The sequence below is a fragment of the Protopterus annectens genome, chromosome 1.part2 (assembly GCF_019279795.1).
Source record: "Protopterus annectens isolate FY-2018-M chromosome 1.part2, PAN1.0, whole genome shotgun sequence".
Classification (NCBI taxonomy): Eukaryota; Metazoa; Chordata; order Ceratodontiformes; family Protopteridae; genus Protopterus; species Protopterus annectens.
Genome location: NC_056727.1, coordinates 550116126 through 550135777, shown reverse-complemented (window position 1 = coordinate 550135777; position 19652 = coordinate 550116126). Strand labels below are relative to the sequence as shown.

General features: G+C 39.7%; 1 protein-coding gene across 1 annotated transcript in view; it reads right to left on the bottom strand.

Moving 5' to 3' along the window:
- CDKL4 (cyclin dependent kinase like 4) overlaps positions 1–19652 on the bottom strand; it is a 1070656-nt gene that overhangs the window by 233606 nt on the left and 817398 nt on the right. The window contains exon 8 of the mRNA XM_044057625.1: positions 2606–2662. Coding sequence (XP_043913560.1) covers positions 2606–2662 — 57 coding nt within the window. The remainder of the gene's footprint in view (positions 1–2605; positions 2663–19652) is intronic.

The window sequence follows — 19652 nt, the reverse complement described above, 5'->3', positions numbered from 1 at the left end:
TATAGTTCATCAGATGAGGGGTTGAAAGCACAACTACAAATAGTTAAACTTTTTCAGATGATAACAGAATGAGATTTGGTCTTGATAAATGTGCAAAAAGCAAGGCTTAAAGCATGAAAGTTGAAATACCAAGAAAATATCAATCCAGGACAAGAATGTGATATAAAGGAACTTGAGGAGGAAGGAGTGTATAAATATCTGGGAATTAATGAAGGATAGACAATAAAACATGAATGCAAATAAAATTCAGTAAGGAATACTTTAGAAGACTAAAACTAATACTGAAAACAACCCTGACATCTAGGAATAAAGTCCAAGCTATAAACTAATTTGCTTTTCCTGTTACATGTTAAATGTTACACTTTTGGTGTGATTGACTGGCCCCAAAATGTACTGGATTAGTTGGACAGAAAAACAAGAAAAATACTTCACGTTTATCAAATGATATATAAAAATCAGTGTATATCAAGATTATATATCCTTTGCCCTGAAGGAGCTGTGGTCCTCCTCAAAACTGATTACATATAGAGATATGCAGTTGTGGAAGTGCATACATATCTACTGACCTCATCAGATCCAAACATAGTGAAAGTTTTAAAACATGAGAGGATATCTAAGATAGCTTCTCTGCTTACTTTAGCAGATGCATTCAGGTGGCAAGCAGAAATGGAAATCAAACCAGTAGACAAAATTAGACAGCAACTGAATGTGCCAAAACACAAAAGAAATAATATAAGGAGAAGAATCATATGAGAAGAACAAGAATGTGGAAAAGCCATAGAGTGGCAACTATAGAGATCTCCTGTAACAACCTTATGTTGATCAGGATTTGACAAAGGGCTGGTTAAGGAGAGCTGAGTTGAAACCAAAGGATGAAAGGTTAATAATGGCAGCTCAGGGTAGTGAACTATGTACACACTGGTTTACAAAGTCTATTGAATATGTGGGAGAAACAGCCAAATGTAGGTTCTGTAAAAAAAAAAAAAAAAAAAAAAAAAAAAAAATTGGAAACAGTTGCACACATTGTTACTGGATATGATACACTTATGGCAGAGGACCTGTACACAATAATGTAATAAGATTGTTGTATTAGGGATTGTACAATCATTACAATATGGAAGTAGCTGAGAAGCATTGGAAACATGAACCACAAAGCATTACAGAGAATGGTGGTGTACATCACATGGGATCACCTATTACCAACAATTCAAACAACAGATGCAAGAAAACCAGATGTAGTAGTCCATACAAAAAAAAGAAGCATTGATCACTGAAATTTCTATACCTAATGACTACAGTGTCTCATGTACAGAGAGACACAAAGTCATAAAATAACAGGATTTGCAGACAGAACTGAGAGTAATGTGGAAAGAAAGATACCCAATCAGTTCCAATAGTACTTGGTGTAATGTGTCTCATAAAAAAAGTATCTACAGTCATATTTAGATATGGTACCAATACATGTAACTCCATACAAATTGAAGAAGTAGTCAATTCTGGGCACATTGTAGGTGCTGCGATCAGCACTTTTGGTCAACATCAAAGAAACAATACTAATTTCATGAACTTTAATCATACCCTGACTTGATCCCTTCATGGTATTATAAACCCAAAAATCTTGGAGAAATTAAACAGAGAGATGTATTGGGACTTTTATCTGAAAAATCCTAATCTGTGTAATAAACAAATGTCTATCATTTTGAGATCGCCAGTTAAAATTTCATCTTTGTTTTCAAAATTATTCACTGGGAAAACTGTATACACAGTCTTTTGCACACATGGTAAGATTAGTAAGATCTGTAAAGCTAGTAACATTCTCTGGTGGTGACACAAGAATTTCTTACAAAACACCCGGCAGCATATATTCTACGACTGTGAAATTCTTTAACAATTCTAGAAGGATAAATGTTTTTGTCAGGCTCTTTGGTGTGATGATTTTGATCTTTCTCTATTTCTAGTTGCATTTATGCTTCATTTCCTTCTAGTGTTAATTCAGACCTGAAATAGTTATGGATTATTATAGCTATAGCTACAAAAATTATATGGAGAAACAGCAACAATGCATCTATTCATTCTTTTGCTGAATTCCTTAAAATTATTCATATGTTCACAATAAAGGCATACAAACATTAGCCACAAGAAATAAAGGGTGAAACATAAAATCTCAAGTACGGGCCAAAATAGGAGTTCTTTTAGAAAAGTATGAAATAACATACAAAATATTCAGTGATACATTTAAGTATCTTATAACATTTTGTTTTAGTTTCTCATAACATTTTGTTTTAGCTGTATATTCTATTTTGTTTCCTACTTTTGTATATACTCTTTTTTGTTTACTTTCTGATATAAGAAAAACAGGATGTTCATTGTTTAAACTTTTGTTATTAAAAATGTTGACTTGTATATGTATTTTGATAAGTTCATTCATTTCTAAATTCAATATCATTTTATGAAAATAAAATTCCAGAAGACCATCAGAAGGCAGACAGGATCTGACTGCAGATGTAACATCACACTATATATGTAGACATCAGTTCAATGATTACCTTTTGTGCAGTTATTCAAAATGTATCAAGAAAATACCAACAGCAATAGCTCACCATACCTTCATAAAGCTCAGAGCTGCAGAATGAATGGCTGGGAACTTTTCTTCTAAGGGCTCCTGCAAATAATGATGACAGTTTCAGATATTTTATAACAAAAAACAGAAATATGTTGTAGACTTGAACTAAGGATCACAAAGGTAAATGAAATAAGATATTCTTCAGAAAAGCAGGTAAGGTGAAACAGAAACAGATCTATAGCAGATAATGACCAAATAGCCTGCCTACTCTGCCCATGACCCATCTTATCTAAAGACACTTAAATAAAAGCGGGGACAGGGCATTCAGCTCCTGGCCCTATCCTGCTAGCCACTCAAGTGATATAGTTTTATTGCCCAAAAAGATTCTGTTTATCTACCATCATATCTAAATGAACAAAGCTAAATGTGAGCACCTTTTACAGCAGATACACTTAATTATTAAAAATAAGGAAAAGATCTACAGAACAGTTTAGATAGTTAACATTCAAAGAAGAAACTAAATTTAAAACATGGTTATTACTTTATAATAACAGATTAAAATATATTCTAGGTTTACCTACCAGTAAAGATTTTCTTTCTTCAATAATACATATTTTTATGTGGGTATATATTTGTTAAAAGTGCACTGTGTTGCACAAAATAGCATGGTAAGCAATGATGTTCAGGGAGACAGTGATACACAGACAGAATAGGTGAGGCTACATAACAGTAAAAATAACTTGGTAAATGGTGTATGTTAATAATCGCATAATAATAAGGAAATGAGGTTCCACATGCAAATATGTAAATTAGACTATCAAATATAGTAGAGTGAATCAGAAACATATAATTTAGGTACACTACACTGTGCGATCACCTGTTCTGAACAACAGGAATTGCCACTGACCAGGATGCATGAATGTCTGTGACAATTGTGGCTATAGCAGAGCAGCATACATTTGTGACCATTCACAGAGCCAGTGACAATGATACTGCACACTGCAGCCCTCTGCACCAACAAATACGGTACTGTCAGTGCCTAACTTGCCACCACTTGGGTGTTAATCAGATTGTGGACTATGTCTGTGTGGTTGCTGAATTGTCACCCATAAGTGTAAACAAAAGGAATTGGTGGACTGGCTATCCCACTGGACAATAAGATACGTGTAGCTTTAACCATCCTTGCTATGCAGACCTTTCAGAGATCTTAAGGGGGCAAACTAAGAATTTCACAACCATCTGTCTCACATGCCCTACACAGCTCCTCAACATTATGCTGTGACACTTGGAGGAGCATAAATAGTTCCCAAGTACTGCAGAAGACAGAAACATCACTATGCATGTTGGTTGGGAGGTTGGCATAATGGTTATAGTATTTACCTTGCAGACACAAGGTATAGGGTTTAATTCTAATCTTTGGGAAGCATTGCTAGTCTTACAAAAAGGCCCCCTAAGGTCATTGGCCTAGTAATTACAGGGGTTGAGACTGTCAAAATGGTTAAGGTATTTACCTCATACACACAAGGAACACAGTTTGAGTCTCACTTTTGGTCAATGTCTGGTTATTGAATAGGCATGCTGTAGTCTGCAGACTGATTGTTTAACATTTTGTAATCCCTCTACACAAAGCTGGACCATGGAAATTAACAATAATGTCATAGGAAACTTCCAGACACTGGACCCAACCCAGTTTGGTTTTGTCAAGGGCAGGTCATGCCTACTTAACCTTGTGGATGTATTTGAGAAGGTCATCAAAGCAATGGATGAGGGCAAAACAGTTCACAAGGTCTACCTTGACATAGCCAATGCATTTGAAATAACACCCTACTCAGGCACTGCTGACAAACTCAAGAGGTTAGAGATAAACCTTTAAGTTACCCATTGGATAGCCAGTTGGCTCAAAGACAGGACCCAAGAAGTTAGAATTGAGGAGTCCATCTCTACTAAATGGACAGTCACCAGCACAGTCTCTTGGGGATAGGTCTTAAGACCACTCCTTATTGGCAACTACTTTTCTGAAGTCAAGGGCAATGTCAAAGGCCTTTGGTTGACAAAATTTGCAGATGATTGCAAATTAAAAGCAGTTAAAGAATCCCCCATTGACACTAATATTCTCCAAAAAGGGCTAACACAGACGAATGAATAACTGGTGACAGAGCCATGGACTAAAACTAAATGCCAAGAAATGCATAATAGTATCTTTTGGGAAGTCAACCTCTCCTGGTAGCTATCATACTGACAACACACCTCTAAGGGTCAACCCAGTAGTCAGGGACTTGTGGACACATATATATAGTAATCTAGCCTTTGACCATCATGTGTCTATACTAGTGAGGAAATCATTCTATATTGTTCAACTTACAAACAAAGATATAGCATTTAGGTCCAGGGAAATTATTGTTCTATTTTATTCAGCATTCATCCGACTTATCATTAAACACAATGCCCCTTTGGTATGTACCTAACCAGGCACATCCAACAACTGGATCATCCACAGAGGTTCCTCACTAAAAGAATACAGGGTGCAACTAACATGTCCTATGCAGACAACCTCATCCCTGTATTCTGTCTTCTACACACTGCTGAGTGAAGATCTTTGCCTTGCATACAAGGCATCATCAGACCACACTCTGATGGACCTCCTGCATACCCGCAAAACAAACAGCAACAGAATTATGCATTCTATAGACTTAAACCTTGCCTGTGATATAAATAAGACCTGCTGGAGAGAAAGGTATGTATCCAGAGACTACGGCTTCACTGGAACAGGCCCCTATCCATGTTAAGCAGAGTTCTTCCCTAACCCAATTCCAGTGTAATTTGAACAATTGGATGGGGAACAAGAAATTCATCCCTGGTTTGGCACCTAAGCCTCTAATGGACACAGGCAGTCTGTAAATTGTTCATCTCCCAGGCCTCTGTTTGTAAATTATTAATTTCCCAAGCCCCTGCATACATTTATCAAGGGTACCAGAACTTGTCAGAGATTTGGATGCATGGCTAGGCCTAAAAATGCCTCAGTGGTTATTAACCTAGTGCACATCTATGAATCTATGAACCTATGTGAAGTACAACACTCCCCATTTCTCATGCCCTGGGAACCACTGTATGTAAGCACACTACCATTAAGGCCCTACTTGCACCACACGGTGTTAGAAATATTAACAGGAAGGGCATCTACTCCCTCAACTTTCAGCATAGCCCAGACTATAAACTTTAATGCTTCTACTTCACTCATGCATTTCCTGTGATATGTATATCTGGCACACATCTGACCTGTACCACCATTTCACTTAGACTGACTTTACACAGGGTCATCTGCTTGGCAGGTGCACATGTGAGAGGGTACAAAGCCCTGGTCCAGTATAAACAATTAGCACGCATCAGGTAGCAAGCCACATATAACGGTGTCACCGTTGTGTGCTGCATAGAATGCTACATATATGTTGGAACCATTGACTACTACCCTCAGCAACCCCAGACAACAACAGAGATGGCATACAATAATGCACATGCAGAGACATGGAATACAGTGGAATGTATTTTGTTAAACTTAAGGGAAGCTTCCAGTGCCTAGATGCATCCAGTGGGGTGCTGAAGTATTCATCTGAGACCTACAGATGAATATTTGCTGTGTGTCAATCTTGCATAACATGGTTGAGAAGAAACAGTTTCAGCAATATTGAAACATCTCAGCATGGCCCACTTTGCCTGCTGAAGCAGCAGTTGAGCAGCAAGGCATCCAGTCTGAGGTAGAACATACAGCAATGGGACCCCAGAGAGGTGGACACAATTACATCACAGCACTGGCAGCTGGACAACTATGGGCTATGAGACAGACAACATAGAATAAAATGACTCATGCATTGTCAAACCCAAGCTATACAACAAATAGAGCAAAGGTGTATATATACTTACTGTAACAGTCAAACTAATGCACATGTATACAATCACTGCATCAGAATAGGTTCCCACACCCTTTCCCTCCATTATGTATTGGTCTGGTGGTCTTTTATATAGCCAATTATGTGTATAATTTCAGGTTCTGTTAGATGTTTGATAAGCCCTTACGGACTACCTCAAGAACATCTGTTGGCACATCACTCCTACTTGTCACCTAGGTTCCAAAAGAACACAGAAATGGTGTTTGGTACATTCTCTTTCTCTCTTTTTTTAAATACCCAGGATTTTATTAATGACTAAAGCTGAAGAGTGCCTGCATGGGATACCCACTATTGAAAAAGATCAGATCTGGCATCAACCAAAAGCTAAATCCCAATAATCCCATTCTTTCTTTCATTCTTTTTATTTCCTGAAGCAATGATTTTATACCCCAAAATCTACTGTCATGGTGTGATTACTCAAATAGGGAATACATGACTCACTTTCTACAAAAGTGTGATTTTGCCTTCATCATGAAGGCAAAGTCAAGGCTTCGTATTGAAATATTTGCACTTGTAATGCTGACCGAAAAAAAATTGCAAGCCTAGAAGAGTGAATCTCAAATATCAATCTTCTCCTTTAAACATCTTTATTTTTTGCAGGAGGCAAGCCCCCTGAACCCCAATGTGGAGGGCAAGCCCCCCTCCAAACTTATATATACCAATTCTAAGATTGCTATACCTCAGAGAAAAGTGAATAGTTACCCAAAGCCAGGCTTTTTGATGAGTCATCAGAGTGGATATCCATTCAGTAGTGAGATGGAGACAATTGTTAAGTCCATCATTTGAGGAGTGAAATCTTTTTATGTCCCTGCCTTAGAAGTCTCAATGTACTGCCAAATAATTATTTGCAAAAGATGAGAATGAGAGGTATTGTAGTGCATGACAGTGTTGGTTGGCAGAATAATGTGATGGATCTGTCATCTCTAATCCAAGAGCAAATAAAATACCTTCATTTTTTTAGCTTTTAGCTATTATTAACCTCTTCTTATGTGGAAGGAGTGGAATATCACACCTTCTGATATATTCAGTGATTTTTGCCTACACAGCTTTTTCTTGAGCTAATTTACAAAAATGTAGTTTTGAAACTTGCCTGCAAAAGAATGCACATATCTTGAAAACAGTAAACTTTGCAAAGAAAGTATATTAAATATGTTTCATGTACATTCCTCTTCACAGGTATATTTTGCAAGCCAGACATAAAGCTGATTTTCTATCTCTCCTCTGCTACTTTCCTAGACCTATCTACAGCATTTGACATGGTCCCACACAAACAACTCATCTCTGTCTTCAATAACCTATCCTTCTCTCAATCAGTCACCAACTGGTTTCAGAGTTATCTGTCTGACCGCCAACAATCCTTTGTATGGCAGAATGACATATCTCCCCAACTACTTGTCTCTATAGGGGTTTGCCAAGGATCCATCCTTGGACCCTTACTTTTCTCTATTTTCACCAATAATCTAGCCTCTGGCACCAAACCTGGCACACTCATACAATACACAGATGACTCAACCATCATCTGCTCAGCCCAGTCCCTATCAAAACTGCAAAAAGTCACACAGGAAGCCTTTTCCTCTGTTGAAACTTCATTATCTGATGCCCAATTAATACTCAACCCAAACAAAATTAAACTACTCGTCTTCCAACCCACCAAACATACTCAAAACAACTCTCACTTTAACATCACAGCAAAAGACAACACCACTATACACCCAACAGAACACACCAAATTGCTAGGAGTGGAAATAGACAATAAACTAAAATTTGACATTCACATATCCATGACCATAAAAAAAGTCCACAAAAAAATAGGAGCATTATACAGAAATAAGCAACTTCACGCCAAAGCAGCAAAGATTTCAGTAGCAAATTCCCACCTTATCTCCACCCTACTTTATGCCTCTCCAATATATACCAACCTAAGGCAATGCGATCTAAACAAGCTCGAGACCTGCTACAACAAAATCACCAAATTCGCCACAGGGCATCCTACCGTAGTCATCACTTTCTCTCACTTGCTGAACTGGGCTGGCTTGAACTCCCTCATCTCCTTCAATGGTATCAACTCACACTTGCCCACAAACTAGTAAACCATCCACTAAAAGTCCCATCCCTCCAGAATCTACTCCAACCCTATCACACCACCAGACCACTAAGATCCAGCAACAAAAATCAATTACAGGTCACTAAAGCCAATAACTGCTGGAGAAGCACTAGTCTCTTGCGTCATAGCCAAATTATGGAACTCCATCCCACTCACAATTACCTCCGTACCGTCATGCACCCACTTCAAAACTTTACTAAAAGCGCACCTAAAAACATGGTGGCTATGCCCTTGCAACTCCCCCTCTAATATCACCCACCCCATCCACCCCTGCCTTTCTTTCCACCTCACTAACTACCTTGATTATAGCAAGCTCGGATGCTCATACGCCTAATTACTTATTATGCAGCAGGAACTTCTTATTGTAACAATTGTTAATGTCTGTTATGTACTTCGCAGATGATAAAGATTCTAGTTGTCTACTGATGTACTATGTTCATCATCTGTAACTATGTTTGTAATTGTTAATTGCTATGTTGATCAAATTGTTAATTGCTATGTAAATCCAATATAACTACTGTCTGTATATTTTAACTCTGGAGCTTTTCTCCCTGGGCCTCCGCTGAAAATGGAACTACGTCCAGTCGGACACTCCCGATCAACAAATGTAAATAAAAAAATAAAATAAATAAATAAATAAATTATAATGAACAATAGACTACATAAAAATAAATTTGTTACTGTAAATTTACCAAATAATATCAATGTCAATTTAACCACAAAAGAAAGATTTGTATTTTCAGTGGGACTTTTTGTTCATGTACATCTGATCTTTAATTTGCTGCAAAACAGTTTTACTGGCATCATTCCTTTTTTGAAGCATTTTCAGAGATCTGATATTTAGGCATATCTGCATTAGTCTTTTGACAAACAAAAGTAAGTCTCTGGAAAGCAGTGCTAGATGGACACTGGATATCATTGGAAATTTTTTCCAGCACTACATAAGCTTTTTTTTGATACCGTGCATCTAAACACCTTCTAACTCATTTTATTAACAAAATGATTAACACATGGCATAGATTCATAATTTTGAAAAATATAAAACACATTTTCTTATATACTGACTACCACATATTAAGAGCCATTCCTGAACAGTATACTGTATGTGTCTGTGAAATGCTGTTCTACAATGCTTCCAAGAGGACATCTGAGATAGTTACATAAACATATTATTGCATAACTGCATAGTATACTACTAAATCAGTACATGTATGTGTTAAATGGTAGTAGTTAGACACCAGTTACCACACAGAAGTTTTCCAGAAACAAAAATAAATGTTCAAAGGTGGGACAAACCTTGGGATTCAGAACTATTACTGCCAGTGGTAAGCCCTATTTACCAATGGTAGCAGCTATTTCTGATTCAGAGATAGCCCTATCATACTACTTTAACTTGAGGAAGTACAGTACTATGATGGGTTGTCTATCTGGCTTACCACAAATGTAAATAAAGCATTCCAGGAAATAGGCATATGAAAATAAATCATATGTTCTCCCTTAGAAATGTGTGGTAAGTGATTTACATAGATGAAGAATTACAGAACTACTTGGCTATGTAAAACATTACCACTTGCCACATTAATTAACACAACCAAAAGTTTGCATTTACCAATTACTTTCAATTAAAGAGATTCCATTAAGAGGTAAGTACCGGAGGTTTAAAAGACAGGTAGTGATGGTGGGGGTCTCTGTGAATGTATGCACACGTGGGATTGCATCTGTAAGTGGTCACAGGCATATGTGTGTGTATGTGTGTGTACATCTAGGTGGTTGCAGTAGGGGGATTAGTTAGAGGATAGATGGGGTAGGAGTGTATGTGTGTGTGTGTGTGTGTGTGTGTGTGTGTGTGTGTGTGTGTGTGTGTGTGTGTGTGTGTGTGCGTGTGCGTGCGTGTGTGTGTGTGTGTGTGAGGGTGGGGGACTTCCATAGCTCTCTGCTCCCCATTAAGCAAACAAGCACTGGCTGTAATATGGGGGAGGGAGCACTAGACACCAGGGACACTTTTAAATATTATCTGACCTCACAGAAAATGTTAACAGAATAAGTATATAGGTTCATAAGCAGGTACTAGGCTATCTGCCCGATGGCATTTATAAGCCTAGCCAGAGTGTGTCGGCTTTTGCCGCTCCATTGATTAATTAACTGATCTTCTGTCAAGCAGAGCCAATGAAGTGATCCCAGGGGTGTATTTTCTGTTACCCATCCACTCGTCGAGGTTTCTCTTGAAGAGTGTTAGTGAGGGGCTCTGCCTGATGTAATTTGGAATTTTGTTCCAAAGCATTGGGAGTCTCTGTGACAGGAATCTATCCTTCCAGCATGTTCTATATATTGTTGTGGCGAGGTTTAGGTCACTAGAGCGTGTGGCTCGCAGTGACTTGGATTTCTTTAGGTGGAGCATGTCCATTAATTCTGAGTTGGACATCGCTTTGTAAGTCAGGCAGAGATCACTTCTGAGTAAGCGATATACCACTGAGTACAGCCGGAGTTTTTTCAGTCGGGCTGCATAGGACATATGTTTGAGGCCAGTAATCCTCTTGGTGAGGTACTTTTGTGGTCTTTCCAGGTGTTGGAAGTGTCTTGTGAGGTACATCCCAAATGGAGCATTGTACTCTACGATGGGTCTAATGAGTGATGAGTAGAGGGGCACTATAACCTCTTTATTTCTAGATGCGAACCCTTTAGCAATTAGATGGGCCACATAGAAGGATTTCCTAACTACTTTGGCAATATGATTGTCAAAGGAGAGATTACTATCTACCTGGGTCCCCAGATCTCTTATTCCCTCTTCTGTATTAAGGGGGCTGCCACCTATGTGGTAATTTGTGGGTGTTTTGTTTTTCCCCAAACGGGATGACTATGCATTTTTTGGCATTTAGCTTGAGGCCATGACTATGACACCAGGTGTCTGTCTCAGTAAGGCCCTTTTGGAGGATGTCCGTGTCAGCCGGAGAGTCAATTATGGCTCCCAGTTTGCAGTCATTGGCAAACTTGGTTAGCCATAGTCCTCCTGTGTTTTCCTGTACTTCTGAGAAGTATATGCCGAACAGTAGGGGTCCCAGGACCGAGCCTTGTAGGACACCACTTGTGACTGGTTTAGAGTCGGACCTGGAGCCCGCTATTCTTACAGCATGAGTTCTGTCTGTAAGCCAGTTGACAACCCATCTCGTGACACAGGGTTTATGTTCAGGCTGGTGAGTTTTTCTGTAATATCCGAGTGGGGAATGGTGCCGAAAGCCTTGGCGAGGTCAAGGTAGGCTGTGTGAACCAGCTTTCCCTCGTCTATGGCCTTGGCGACTGTCTCAAAGAAGTCAACCAGGTTTAGTAGGCATGATCTGCCCTTAACAAAGCCGAACTGGGTCAGGTCAAGTGTTTGGAGGTTCCTAATGTCTTTGTTAATGAGTTCCATGATGATGATGCACTATATAGCCTTGCAGACTAGGCTAGTCAGGCTAATGAGGCGATAGTTACCAGGGTCAGCTGTGGCCCTTCCTTTGTGGAGAGGAATAACCGTTGCTGTGCACCATTCTATGGGCATGTAGCTTGTGGAGAGGCTGAGGCTGAACAGCATGTTTGGGTGAGGGGTTAGTTTGTTCTGTAGTTCGTGCAAGACGGAGCCTGGGACACCATCTGCTCCCATTGACGCTGTGTTTTTGGCTTTTGAAAGGGCTGTTTTTACCTGTGCGTCTGTGATTTTTGGGACACTACACTTTTCCGGTATTGTTGTGGGCCCTTTTGGAGGTGAGAGGGGGGTGAAGTTTGCACTGAATCTATCTGCCAGGATGTTGGCAGTATCAGTAGGTTCAGTATATTTTGTGCTATTTTGCACTAGTTCAGTGCATATCTGTGAGTTGCCACTTAGATTCTTAACATAGCTAAAGAAGGCTTTGTGGTTATCTTTTGAATCCTTGGCTATTTTTCTTTCGAAATTAGCCTTGGATGATTTCATGAGGGACCTTAGTTTCTTACTGATACTGATCAGGGATGTCTTTCCTTCTTGGGATTTGCTTTTTTTCTGAACTAGTTTCCTCCTTCTGTTGTATTGCCTGTTTATTGCAGGGGTCCACCAAACTGGTTTCCTTCTCTTAGAGGAGTGAGTCTTGGTTTTGCTAGGGATGGCACAATCCATGCATCCTTGTAGGTGCTCATAGAGTGCATTTGTAAATGTTTCTGCATCTTGGGCAGCATTATCCTTTAGCATGGGTGCTGTGAAACTTACCACCTCTGTCTTAAGTAAGGTGAAGTTTGCTTTAGAAAATGTTTTTACTGTGATTTCCTTAGTTGGGGGTGGTGGTGGGGTGTGGACATCCAGAGTGATTAGTTTATGGTCTGATCTAACCAGTGACGGGTTGACCTCTGGTGTGGAGCACCTGTCACCCATGTTGGTGATGACCAGGTCCAATATGTTTTCACCTCTGGTAGGGGAGTTTACCAGCTGATCCAGGGCATTTGAGTTGATGAATTCCAGGAAGCGCTGGGCCTGGGAATTTGTACTCGAGTAGTTTACCCAGTGAATGGTAGGGTAATTGAAATCACCCAATATCAGGGTGTTCGATAGGACTTTCATGTTTTCCAGTGTCTCCAGAAAGGAGGAGTGGTGGTCCTGGTCATGGAGGGTGATCTGTAGCAGGCCACAATTTGCATTGCAGATTTACCCGATGTTAGTCTCACATGGATGATCTCAGAGGTATCATGCTGCGCTACTAACCTGGAGGTGTAGGTATCCTTGATGAATATGGATACACCCCCTCCTTTTGTGTTTCGGTCCGTGTTCTGTGGCCAAAACGTGTGGTATGAGTTGTAGCCCGGTAGTGCTGGCATGCTCTCTGGAGCCTTGAACCAGGTTTCAGTTACTGCACATATGTCGACGTTCTCCATACTGAGGAGTGCTTCGAGCGCATGCATTTTGAGATTTAAACTCCTGGCACTGAGTAGCATAACCCTCAGTTTTTTGTTAATTGCGCTGTTTATGGAGGTGGGTTTGACTTTTGAGCCTTGCCTAAAAAAGGCACTATGGGGGCAGCAAGAGCCTTGGCCAGTATTCGAAAGCGTAGGGGTGACAGGTGCAAGCTGTCTCTTGCGAAGCAACGCGGCTTGTCGGGCATGTCGTCCCAGGCTGACAGACACTGGATTCCCTTTGAATGACACCAGAAGCTTAGCCAATTGTTGAAATTGATCATTTTTTCTTTATACTGAGGTATCATTCTTGGTGAGGGCAGGATGCTACTCAGGGTCAGGGTCATACAAGCCTTGGCTCCATGATCAGAGAGCTCTTCCATGTTTCTTTTCATGTAGTCCAGGGAGGTACATCTCAGGTCATTCACACCAACATGAACAATGACAGAGTCATATTTGTACTTGTTCTACAGTGACCTGAGTGCTTGTGTTATGTGGCGGATTCTGGCTCCCGACAGGCAGCTAACAGTAACCTTCTGCTTGTCCAGCCTAGTGAGTGGGACGTCAGTGTGCCTGACTATATAGTCACCTATTACTAGTGTGTTAGGTATGTTATTTCGCCTTAAGGGCTGTGATTGTGTGGCACAGTACTTTTGTGTTTTATGTGTTGTCTGGTTTGTGACAGGAAGTGCAGGTTGTTTGGGTGTCTGCTTTGGAGGTCCCTGATGCTTTTGCAGGTTTTTATTTAGAGCCTCCGAGTATGATTTTGTGTATTTATGTGTATTTTTTGCCAGTGCTGTTTTAGTAGGTTTGTGTGCAGCTGGAGTTGTGGTACAAGTGTTAACCTTCTCCTCTTGACTGTCTGTTCCAGTCTTTAGTGGAGACAGCTTAGCTTCCAGTTTGGCTGTATAACTGCATCTGTTGCATATGTTAGTGTTTTGTGGTAGAAGGAGAGGGTTGTCTGTGTACATGAGGCATTTGTAACATTGCCTCAGGGTACCCATATTCACCAGCTGGACTGGAGAGTGCACCTGAAGTTGCCCTTTGGTCAGGCCTGAATAGTAGGGTGAGCTGCTTAGTTGCTTGGTTGGTGAGGAGTGAATAAAGAGCCTTGTCCTGCTGGGCAATCAGTGTCAGGGTATATTAGTGCTTGCTATTAGGTCTGAACAAGTGCTGGGCTGTAAGATGCCTTTTGAGTGCTTAGGTTGAGAGTTAGACTAGTTTCAAGGGAAAAACTGAAGAGGAGACTTAGTGGAGCTGGGAACAATTTAACCGTAGCTAACCGGCACCGCCCGGTGCGCACAACTGTGCAAACGCGGTTTTTATAGTAGGGAAATGAAAGAGATTGGAGAGAGGAAATGAATAGAAGGTTTTGCAGCAAGAAGCTGCAAATGAAGAATAAGCATATGAAACACTAATGTCTGGCATTACTGATTGATTGCATTTGTTCGAGTCAGTCCGTGTATCTGTGAGTTTTTCAGCATTATGTAAGATGTAAGATACACAATAATAGATGTTCTGTTCAATCAGAAGCAGTTGAAAGGTATGGGGATGTGTCCTTGTGTGTGTGTAAATGTGTGTGCAGGGTGAATGAGGGCGATGCATGAGCCAACATGATGCATGGGCTGATGGTGGTTATTACTGCAGTAAATACTTATTATTAAATACAAACAGATGCCCTATGCAGCTCGAATGAAGAAACTCCAGTTGTACTTGGTTGCATACCGCCTACTCAGAGGTGATCTCTGCCTGACATACAAGGCCATGTCCAACCCAGAATTGATGGACATGCTCCACCTAAAGAAAACCTTATCCCCTCGAGCCACAGGCTCTAGGGATCTAAACCACACCACAACAATAAATAGGACGTGCTGGAGGGATAGATTCCTGTCCCAGAGACTTCCCATGCTTTGGAAGAAGATCCCAATCTACATTAGGCAGAGCTCCTCGCTAACATTCTTCAAAAGAAACCTTGACGAGTGGATGGGAAACAGAAAGTTTACCTCGGGGATCACTTCAGTGGCTCTGCTGGACAGAGGCACAGGGAACTAATCTAAGGGGACGGCAAAAGCCAACACATTCTGGCCAGGCTTATAAATTCCTTTGGGCAGATAGCCTAGTACCCACCTATGAACCTATGAACCTATTAGCACTTACAGTAATCACAGAACAATTTAGAGACATGCAAATTCAACAGTAATGAAGCCTTTCCTCGTGACTAATGTGTTTCTGAATCGCTGTCTTCTGCAATCTTGTTAAAGGGCCCTTTTTGCCATAGCCTTACTGCTCACAACTGGGTTGATCTTGAATAGGGGTGAGGTAAAAGGTAATGCATAAGAATGTTCTACAGGCTTTAAAAAATGTGAGGGAAGTGAAATGCAGACCAGAATGAAAATGAGAAATAGCAAATGGACTTCAACAAAGACCAACTCAGTCCACAGTCAAACAATTCAGACAGATAATATATGATTAAAGTAAAAGGAGCTGTAAAGGAGTCTGTCCTTAATGGCAGCCTAAAAAAAAAAAAAAAAAGAAAAAGAAAAAGTGGACCCTTTTATCAAGTAGGGCTATATGTGTTCATAATTTGGCATGAAAACAAATCAGATAATCTCACTTACCAGCCACTCTGCTTTGCTCAGGAGCCATTCCTGACCTAGGTCAGACTTGGCCTGTGAAAAGGTTATTTATATAAAGCATGTAAAAATAATCAAACATGCAGAAATATGTTTATTGCTAAACAACTGCAAACATCTCAAAGTAGTGGTAGGCAGACCCCGTGTATCAGTGAGTTCTTCAGCATTATGTAAGCTTTCACTTCATAACAAAGAGTACCATATAATCATCTTCTGGGCCAAATTATTATTAGAAATATTTATATTGTACATATTTATAAGTTTGCATGGAAATAAATCATACTTTCTCACTCAATGACCACCTCATTCGACAGAAGAGCCATTCCTGACCTGTATACTGACTTGGCTTGTGAAATGCTGCTCCACAATGCTACTAAGTGAACACTGCCAGAGATATTTACAAAACCTATACAATGTAAATATACCTAAATAAAACATTTACTGTTAAATCAGTAAAAATATCTACAAAGCACTTTTCAAGGAATACACCATGTTACAGTGAGAAGTTTTCCAGCATAATAAGTTTCCATTTGATATCTTGAAGAACCATGTCTTTGAAGTAAAAAGATAATCAAGGTAGTTAAGAGATCCCTCAAGAATTCTTACAAACAAGATAAGAAAGTCCCTGTGATTCAGTCAGCTCTGTGTAGGCTTCACGTGACGTCTACACCGAATCACTCACCACATTTAAACGTAAACAAGCACGGTTTCATGGCTGGCAACAGTATTGCCAGCAAGGAAACCATGTAAAGCAATAAAGACAGCAAAACTAGTTACCTCACAGCACAGTAGGTTAGCAGGATTGCACAGAATGCCACAATGCTTACCAGGGCTTAACATATAGTTATGTATATGTTTCAAACACAGTACAGGACAGTGTGTGCAGTGCAGAGTATTGTGATATTCCATTCCAGGCATTCTATACAGACGTTGTTGTGCAAATGATCTGTAAGGGTACATGGACTGCCATGTAAAATAAACACTAAGGGGAAGTATGTGTATTAAATAGGGACACACAAATAAATTGCAGGAATGAACAAAGGGAAAGAGGACAGGTGAAACAACCTAGTGTACAGCAAATGAGGACATGTCAATGGAAGACAGTTGTAGTAGGAACACCAATCACATATCAACATGGTACAGTAAGGACTGCACAGTGAAAATGTGTATTATGTGACTGTCACACAAGGTGACATAACAAGGGGGAAGTTGTCTTTGTGAGATAAGCATCCTTACACGAACAATGCAGAGGACATCTATTAGGGATGCTGTATACAATTGGGGTACGGTGCATATTTTGAAGGTGTACAAACTGATTTGCCTGAATACGTGTGCAATCTCAGCAGAGCTTTCCAACAAGTGGGACACAGGTAAAGGCTCATAGACAACAGAAAAAAGCACTCACAATCATGGACAATATCAGAATAATACCATCAGTAATCCCATGTCTCTGAAATAACATGTGATTCAGAGTGATCAGAGATGGTTCTGCACAAACACACTTGTACAACTATTATGACATGTCAGCAATCTATGACGGTAATCACATACACTGTCCCGACACTGTAACATCTGCTGGAGATGTTAGGAGGAACACTGTTATACATGTATGTGATACTATGATCAATACAGGCTAGTTGACTGATGTGCATGGTATATATATATATATATATATATATATATATATATATATATATATATATATATATATATATATATATATGGCACAATCCATACTGTCAAGAATGTTACCCATGCATCAATGTTGTCAAACATCTATGTATTTACTGTTTGCATCACTGGAACAGGTATAGCACATGCATCTGATGTAACAACCTGATAGGGGTTTCACACCATCAGACAGTAATATTTATACAACAAAAGAATACCTAGGTATGGCCAATAAGATGTGTGACAGCTCACTGTGGTAAAGATGGTGCACTTCAGTTACACATCACTGGAAGGTGTGTAGGGAGATACATGAAGAAGGAAGCATTGTACTCAGTCACTGGTGTGATGAAGGCTGTGAACTACAGAAGCATTATGGCCTTTGATGTGGATGTCCTTCACATACTCAATAGTTGTGTTACATGCAAGGGAGTAGTCAGCACTGTGGCCACATGCTAGTAGATGTTCCACATACCATCTACCCCAGGTCACAGGTCGCATACTTATTGGTCTACATTATCTTTGGGTTGTACATTTGTTTTCATGACATAACAAATCCCCCCATGTTTTTGTTTCATTGCAGGTGTTTATTTATTTATTTTCCATTTGTTTACCAGGTTAGTCCGACTGGACACAAGGTGACCATTTTCAGCGGAGGCCCGGGGAGAAAAACTCCAAATACATAGTAAAAAATTACAAAAAATAATAAAAATAATAATAAAAAATTATATAAACATAGCTATTTTGTCCAAAGAGCATAGGACATATAAAAATAGTAAAAATCAGAGTTTTACAATTGATGCAGCATACAGTGGTTAGAATATTGAGAAACAAACAAGATATTATACAACAAATATTGAACTGTTTGAACATAAATTCAAAAAGAAGTTTCCATACACAAACAGGGTCATAAACTGGAAATCAACTATAAAGGTGGCCTAAACACCTGGTTCACAGTACTATGCACCAAGTGAAACTACACAGTATACCTGTAATCTAGGGATGTTGAAAGTCCGGAACAGGTGAAATTAGTCTGGTTCTGTACAGGAACATATCCACATTTTGAATAGGAGATCTTTTAGTAGGGATATGAAAGTATGTTTACTATTTAGACATCTAATGTTAGGGGATAGAGAGTTCCAGGCCTTAGCAACTGCATAGGAATAAAGAGATTGGCCTGAGCTATGTAAGCAATTGGTAACAGTCAGTAGGGCGGTATTGGAAGATCTTAGTTGACTCGCAGTATTATGGACGGTGAGCAGACCAGAGAGGTCAGGTATTTTATTTGGTTGGTATAGCAGTTGATGGGTCATAGCTGTTGTCATGGCTCTGGCAGCAATCTTTGGTGTGTGTTGATACTGTCTGTATTATATTAATATCACAGTTGGAGTCAATGATTGTCCACAATCTGTAGTCCTTCAGACAGCTGTTTGGACACAGGATATATATGTCATTTGTGACATCTGTGACGTAAATAATGGACAGGAAAGGGCCTAGCAGACAACCCTGATGTATAGACCTGATCACTGAACCTGAGATATAGGTCACTTTACACATGTCAACATATTTAGATGACACATATGTGATCCACTGGTCTACCCATTTGGTGATACCGGTGTTTATGGCCACATCTGACAGTGTGGAGTAAATACCTCAGTGTGGATTTGTGTCATATGCTTTGGGCTTGTCAAGTTCAAAAGGATGACAGTGTTGTCATCATGCATACCCTCAATGACATCTTTGAGGACATCTAACAGATGTAGCAGCCATGATATAGCATTAACAACTCACATAGGTCTGTTGCACACAGCCGGAATATTACTAGTATACATTTAGAAAAGGTCACA